General features: G+C 57.4%; 1 protein-coding gene across 1 annotated transcript; it reads left to right on the forward strand.

Annotated features, from left to right (window-relative positions):
- Positions 1 to 201: 201 nt before the first annotated feature.
- On the forward strand, positions 202 to 6,098 carry LHX3 (LIM homeobox 3). The gene is made up of 6 exons (XM_063409982.1): positions 202 to 271; positions 2,842 to 3,013; positions 3,187 to 3,389; positions 3,563 to 3,714; positions 3,805 to 3,976; positions 5,552 to 6,098. Exons 1-6 carry the CDS (start codon positions 202 to 204, stop codon positions 5,968 to 5,970), a joined length of 1,188 nt encoding a protein of 395 aa, XP_063266052.1. The 3' UTR covers positions 5,971 to 6,098.
- Positions 6,099 to 7,794: the final 1,696 nt, after the last annotated feature.

Below are 7,794 nucleotides of genomic sequence, written 5' to 3' on the forward strand. Positions count from 1 at the left end.
GCGCTCGAACGCCGCTTTTGTGATGCTAAAGAGGCCGGCGCTGAACCGCGGCCCAGCTGCGGCCCGGGGCCGCCCCCGGCCCGCCCCCCGCGCCCCCCCGCCCCGCCCAGCCCCGCGCCGCTCCCTGCGCGCCCCTCCGCGCCGCTCCGCCACTCCTCCGCAGCCACCCGCGCACTTCGGACGGTGCCCACGGAGGCCGCGATGCTGCTGGAGCGGGTCCGCGCCGGTTCGGAGAAGGCAGCGGAGCTCTGCCCCTTCCCGCGGAGCCCAGGTGAGAGAGAGGCGCGCAGATCTCCGCGTCCCCCCGCGGAGGCACCGGGGAGCCCCGGGCCCGGCCGTGCTCCGGCTGTGCCCGTTCCGCCTTCCCGGGGGCACTGTCGGGGCCGCGGTCGGGGCTGGCTCCGGGGAAGGGCGGCCCGACGGCATCGGGGGCTCCGTCCCGGTCCGTCCCGCCCGCCCCGCGCTCTCTCTCGCTCTCTCCCGCCTCGTCCCCGATATCAGAGCCCCCCTCGCTGCCTCCGTAGGCTCCCGGCCCCGCCGCTGCTCCAGGTGCGCGGCGATCCCGGGGAAACGCGGCGGCTGCCCCGAGCTCTGCCCGGCCCCGCGGAGCGGCGGCTCCTGCCCCGGGGTCTCACCGCTCCCCGCTCAACGAGGACAGGCACGGAACGGGGACTTCCCACGGCCCGATGGTTCCCTCCGACTGCGGGGACCACCCGCGCCCCCCTGCCCGGCTCCCAAGCCGCTTTTTCCCCAGTTCAAGAAAACTCCGTTAATTCTTCTTTTAAACATTATTTTGTCCCGTTGAACGAACCGGGCCAGCCCTGTCGGGGCGGGGAGAACCGGGCTGCGCTCTCCCGGCGTGGCCGGGGCTCCGGGGCTCAACGGGGGAGGCCGAGCCGGGTTCGGGGCAGCAGGGCCGGTCCCGGAGCAGGGCCGTCCCGGTTCTCGCCAACATCGAAAGCGGTCGATGTGGCTTTAAAAACAAAATCAACGACGAAGCGGCGCGGGGGCCCCGCCGGTGCGCGGGGACAGAGGTGTCACCGTGAGCGGGACCGGCAGCGCGGCCGTGAACGGGCCGGTGCCCCCGGTCCCGTCCCGGTTCGCCTTCCCGCGGCTGTCCCGGTGGGCTCTCCGCGGGGCGCACATCGTCAGCCGCGCGTTTCACCGGGCAACCGGGGGCTGCTTGTGCTCTCCGGGGGCGGAGGCGACGCCGAAATCGAGCCCCCGGTAGGACGAAGGACGCACAAACACGGTTTTCCCGCAGGACACGATGCTCGTTCACGGCCCGCGGTCCTGGGCTCCGTCGGGGCCCGGGGAAGCAGCGGGAAGGGCTCGACGGGGCTTACCGTGGCCGAGGGCCGGTCCCGGGGGTTTCGTGCCGCCGGGGGTGGGGGGCGAACCGTGGGGTTCTTTGGCCGCGCCGGGGGCAAATCCCGGTTTGCGGCTCACAACGAGCTGGGAGCAGCGGCCGGCGCTGTCCCCCCGGAGCGACCCCCGGCCGCAGCCGGGCCCGTCGGGCTCTTTTCCGGGCGCCCCGGAGCCGCGTCCCTCCCGCCGAGCGCCGCCGGGAAGGGGCGGCGGGAGGGGATGTGCCGCCGGGGGCGGGGGGATTAAATACAGCGCGCCGCGATGCCCTGCCCGGCGCTTCGCACCGGCACCGGCGGCGAGGGCCGGCGTCTAAAAATAACCCGCTTTAGAGAATTAAATCCCCGGCGGCGCGGGGGTGGCAGCGGTCGGAGCGGGGGACAGCAGCCGCCGTGATTTGGGGGGGTCCGGCGGGGGGACAGCGGCGGTTCCGCACCGGGCCCGGTGGAAGATGCGCCAGAGCCCGCTGCCCGCCTGAGGGAGCGGAGCTGCCGCGGCCCGCGGATCGCCATGCAGCGTAAGAGCCGCGGACCGGGCTGGACCGGGACATTGCCGGGCTGAGCCGTGTTACCGTGCCCGCTGCCGGTGCCCGAGCTCCGTCCTGGCCGGGGCCGCTGCTTCCAGCGCTGCCGCTGTTGGGGTTGTTTGTTTGGATGCGGTGAATTAAGGATAACGATTATCACCTCCACCTCTTACCCCTGTGCACGGCGATCCAGCTCCGTACCTCGACATAAAATTATCTTTGCACAGAAATACGCTCGTGTCCGTATCCATCTGTATCTGTCCAGCCGTGTCACACATCTCTCCGCCTCTGTTTGTACCGATATATCTGTGTTTATGTACCTCGTATCCATATTTTCACCTACTTATCTCTATCTATCCCTATATGCTGAAATCTATATATTTATGTCTATATATCTGTACATTTCGTTCTCTCTCTGCTGTATCTGTTTATTTTTATATCTCTATTTCTCCATAACTGTATCCTTATCACTTTCTGTATAATCTGTCGGTATCTAGAGGGGGGACGGGACAAGACTGCCGCGTTTTTATTTTCAGTGCAATTCTAGTAATTTTTGATAGTTTCTTTCCCCACCCTGTTCGGGCTACCCCGTCATTGTTCACAGGTGAATTTTGGAAGTTTAGGAAAAGGAAAAAGAGCTTGGAATAATTCCAGCTTTGCCGGCGGCTCGCTCGGGGGGTTAATTCCATTTTTCATCAGTTCCCTTCTTGTTTATCCCGGTTCTCCCGGGCACTTTCTCCCGGAGTGTGCTCGGCCCGGGGGTTCACTGCTCTCCGCCGTGCCACGACAACGAATTTGAACGAATAATGAATTTTTTCGTGCTGTTCTTGGGGCCACCCCCGGCTCCGCCGTCGGTCTGCAGCAGCCCCGGGGCGGCGGGCAGGGCCGGGCCGGGCGGGGAGGCGGAGGAGCCACCGGGACCATGGGGGCTGACCGGGGCTGCCTCCCCGCAGAGATCCCGCTGTGCGCCGGCTGCAACCAGCACATCGTGGACAGGTTCATCCTCAAGGTCCTGGACCGGCACTGGCACAGCAAGTGCCTGAAATGCTCCGACTGCCAGACGCAGCTGGCCGAGAAGTGCTTCAGCCGCGGGGACGGCGTCTACTGCAAGGAAGACTTCTTCAAGTGCGTGGGGACGGCACGGGGGGCGGCCGGGGGCGGGTGGGTGTCCCGGCGCGTTTGGGGTTCAGCACCGGGACAGCGGCACCGGGCTCAGCACCGCGGACAGCGCCGGGTCCGGCCGGGCCCGTGCCCGGCTTCCCCCGGCTCAGCGGCCGCCGCTTGTCCCCCCCGCTCAGGCGCTTCGGGACGAAGTGTGCCGCCTGCCAGCAGGGCATCCCCCCGACCCAGGTGGTGCGCCGGGCCCAGGACTTCGTTTACCACCTGCACTGCTTCGCCTGCATCGTCTGCAAGCGGCAGCTGGCCACCGGCGACGAGTTCTACCTCATGGAGGACAGCAGGCTGGTCTGCAAGGCGGACTACGAGACGGCCAAGCAGAGAGGTACCCTTGCCCCATCCCTTCCACCCCCGAGGGCAGCAGGGGCGCTCCTGCCCTGCGGGACAGGCTCGCACACCGGGCGGGAGGGTGCCGGGAGAGCCCGGGGCGGGTCAGGGTCCCGCATCCCCGGGGCCGCTCTGTGGTACCTTCACCCCTAACTCGCCCCGTGTCGGCAGAGGCTGAGTCCACGGCCAAGAGACCCCGCACCACCATCACGGCCAAGCAGCTGGAGACTCTCAAGAACGCCTATAACAACTCGCCCAAGCCGGCGCGGCACGTCCGGGAGCAGCTTTCGTCGGAGACCGGGCTGGACATGCGGGTGGTGCAGGTGAGAGCGGGGCCGGGCGGGCCGGGGCGGGCGCGGCGGGCACGGAGCGGCCCCGCAGGCACGGAGCTCCCCGGTGTGCCCTGCCCGCAGGTCTGGTTCCAGAACCGCAGGGCCAAGGAGAAAAGGCTGAAGAAGGACGCGGGGAGGCAGCGGTGGGGGCAGTACTTCAGGAACATGAAGCGATCCCGGGGGACATCCAAGTCCGACAAGGACAGCATCCAGGAGGAGGGGCCGGACAGCGACGCCGAGGTCTCCTTCACAGGTCGGTCCCCCGCGGCCCCTGCTGTGCCCTCCCCGCAAAGCCGCGGCCGTGCCCCGGCTGATTTCACCCCCTCGGTGCCGCGGTCAGGATTTTCAGCAATAAAACAGTGGGAGAAGGGCAGAGCCGCGGGATTCACGGCGGGGCCGCCCCGGCTGCCCGGGCCTCGCCGGGGGAAGCGAGGGGCAGCCGGGGCCGAGGAGCGGTGGGGGAAGCCCTGGGGGAAGCGCAGGGAGAACTCCCCGGGCAGGGGCTGAGGTGTCAGAGCCGTGCTCAGACACGGCTTTTTCAAGGCATTCCTGGAAATACAAAAACCGGGAAGCCCAGAACCACTGAATGTTTCTATGGAAAAACGAGTGTGATTTTTAAAAATTATTTTAATTTTTTTTAAAATCTTATTTAGGGATGATTTTATTTGTGCAGTTGCTCACTAGGACTCCTCAGTCCTGTGGGAGCAGTTCCTGTGCTGCAATAAGGAAATTGTTGCATGTTAGGCGGCAGAGTAATCCCTTTTTGGAGCCGGGATTTCTGGTGGCAGAGCGGGGACAGACCGACAGCAGCTCTGGTCCTGCACAGCCTCACCCTGCCCTCTCCAGACCCGCAGGGACAGGGACAGGGACAGGGACAGGGACAGGGCCCTGGGCCGGGTGGCATTGCAGGGCCATGTTCTACACAATCCCAACTCCAGCCCAGCGCTCCATCCCAAATTTTTGTATCATTTTTCAGAATGGGAGAGAAACTGAAATGCAAACCTCTGCACATATTTACACAGACTGTGTATTTATAAACACTTTTTCATCTCAGCTCCTCTCCCGTGCTCCTAAAAACTATTTCATTTTCGAGTCTGTTTATACACACTGTGTATCAGCTCATTAAATATGAATAGTCTATAAATAATAACTAAAAAAATGTTGAACAATTATTGAGAGCTCGATGCCACAAACAGGTTTGTATCCCAGGCAACAGAGCAGCTCTCACTGTCCATAAAGCCCCTAACAAATACAAAGAATTTTTGCTGAGAACTTAAAAAATGTTGCTCATTTTTCAGTGTGTTTTTAAGCCATACAAATACATTCTGTGTTCCTGTGATTTCATTAGCCTGTTCCTGAACAGTCAAATATCTTAATTTAATATTTCTTTTCCTGAGCAGTGAGGAATTTATCTTGCATTGGTTCAGGTAGCTCCTAAAAGGGATATCAAAATTCAAGATAAACCTGAAAACCAAATAGAAACAAAAGGTGGAAGGACACTGAATTCACTTCCCCTTTAAAGAATTATTTTTAAATCAGCCTTGTATTTTAATATGTACTTTTCATGCATATTTTTAAAATCCAAGATGTATTAGATGTTTTTACCCAGGAAAAAAATAATAATCCCATGGCTGCCTATGAAGATCTCTCAACAAGGACGGGAATAATAAGGAATTAGAAGTGGGAGACTGTGGCTGCTCAGCTCCCATCCTTTTAATCTATTTATACCCGGAGCTTGCAGGAGTTCCTGGGTGACCAGTGCTTTTCCAGTAAAACCAGTCCCCTCCAGCACTGCTCCACCAGTAAAACCAGTCCCTTTCCCTTCCAGATGAGCCCTCCATGTCCGAGATGAGCCACTCCAATGGGATTTACAGCAATCTCAACGAGGCGTCCCCCGCGCTGGGGAGGCAGGCGGGGACCAACGGGAGCTTTGCCCTGGATCACAGCGGGATCCCAGCTCAGGACCAGTTCCACGACCTGCGCTCCAACAGCCCCTACGGCATCCCCCAGTCCCCGGCGTCCCTGCCAGCCCTGCCGGGCCACCAGCCCTTAATCTCCAGCTTGGTTTACCCAGACAACGGCTTGGCCATCATGGGACAGAGCGGACAAGGCGTGCCCCAGTCCATGAGGGTCCTGGCAGGGAATGGACCCAGCTCCGACCTCTCCACCGGCAGCAGCGGGGGGTACCCGGATTTCCCGGCCAGCCCGGCCTCCTGGCTGGATGAGGTCGACCACGCTCAGTTTTGATACAGGGGCCACCCCCAGGCAGTGGGAAGGGAAAGGACTCGGTGCTGTTAAATGTCACCTGCTCTTGGAAAGGACAGAGGGACAAGCCGTGAGTGCCGAGAGGGGCAGGAATGTGAAGGCACGGAGGGAGCAGAGGGGATTTTGGAGATGATCCTGGCAGAGGATGGCGGACAAAGGCCCTGGCACTGCAACTGTTGGCACCTGGAGCATCCAAACCAAACTGATTCTCGTGTCTTTACCAAACACCAAGACTCGTGCTTTACAGATTTGATATGAGGTATTTCGCGTTTTGTTGTCAGTGCATTCTCCAAAGCAAGGACTTGCTCCATCACCCATCCACACCGAAACATTTTAAAGGGAAAATAAAATCCTCATCCACGGTGAAAGGTGTGACAATGTCTATATTTCTATAGGAGAAATGTTCATAGTGAATCACTTCAGAAATCCATGGTAGGAAACTTCTCTGTTCTTCCAACAGATTTTTTAAAAGTGCACCAATGCAGGATGTTTTGTTTTACTTTAAATTTACATTAACTTTTCTAAAATGAAATGCTCTTTAATATGCCAATCATTTATCAACAGCCCTTTTCCTTTGTAAAATGAAAATCATATGTTAATTCTGCTTCTCCCCTTTTTAATTTGTAGATTGCTAGGTTGACTCTTCCATATAAGCATTAAACCGTGAATAGATGTATTTATTACCAAGTAATTCCACGTTTATCACGAGGTCAAGAGGTGAATTTTCTTGACCCGGGGACACTGGTGGAGGATCTGGGTTGTGGATTTTAGGCTTTTCCTTCAAATTTCTTTGCATCAGTTTTACTGCAAAGTGTCTCAAAAATCACCCTGATGTCTTGTTGCCAAAAAATCTTCTCTGGGGGTCAGGCTGGTTTAAGATGAGCCCTTCCCCAGGCACTGCTGGAGTGAGCACCCCCTTCCCTGGGGACACGTCTCAGTTCCAGGCATTTGTGTATTTCCACGGATATCGTGATTGTGAGGAAAGGCAAGACAATATGTATATTGTTATCTGTAAAAAAATATGGAATTAACTGTAGATTATGTGGATGTCCAGTGTCTTTTATTTATATTCTCGCTTTCTCTCTGATGATCAAATACTTCAAGACTACAAATAAATTTGTCAGCTAAACTTTAAATAGTCTTTTGCTAAATTCACATCAATACCAGTAAATAAAAAAACTGAAACTAAAAGCTCTTAAAACTTGATGCCATGATTAAACAAAATGTTGAAATATTCCCTTTCAATAGAGGAGGCACTGATGTGGAAATGCTTTGGAACAAAAAAAAAAAAAAAAAAAAAAGAGGACATGGGAGGCTGGCAGTCCTTGGGAGATCTGAACAGGATTGCTCTGGCTTTAATCATATTTTTGGTGGGACATTGTTATTTTTCAGCATTTGTGGCAAAGCTGGTGGCTGATACAGCAACAGGAAATAGAGTCTGATGTTGCCTGTCTGCAGAAAGTCGTGAACGTGAAACACAGATATGGAAATATTTCAAAGAGAAATCCGAAAGAAAGGGAAACAAATCCTAAGGGAGTCAGTTTGGCCAAACATATGCATATATATATATATTTTATTTATTTACACACAAATATACATCCAGATGAACACACACATCTACGTGTCCGTGCTCACACTGCTGGCAGCACTGCAGGGCTGTGCTGAGCTCTCTGCCTCGGGGATCTGAGGACGGACACTTTTTAACACACGTGGGCTCTGAGCTTCTCTCTCCCAGGGAATATTTGCACCGAGATCTTCCAGAGCAGCAGCACAGCCCGGGGCGGTGCCCCGGTACCCGCGGGCAGA

The sequence above is a fragment of the Prinia subflava genome, chromosome 12, assembly GCF_021018805.1.
Source record: "Prinia subflava isolate CZ2003 ecotype Zambia chromosome 12, Cam_Psub_1.2, whole genome shotgun sequence".
In the NCBI taxonomy this organism is placed as follows: domain Eukaryota; kingdom Metazoa; phylum Chordata; class Aves; order Passeriformes; family Cisticolidae; genus Prinia; species Prinia subflava.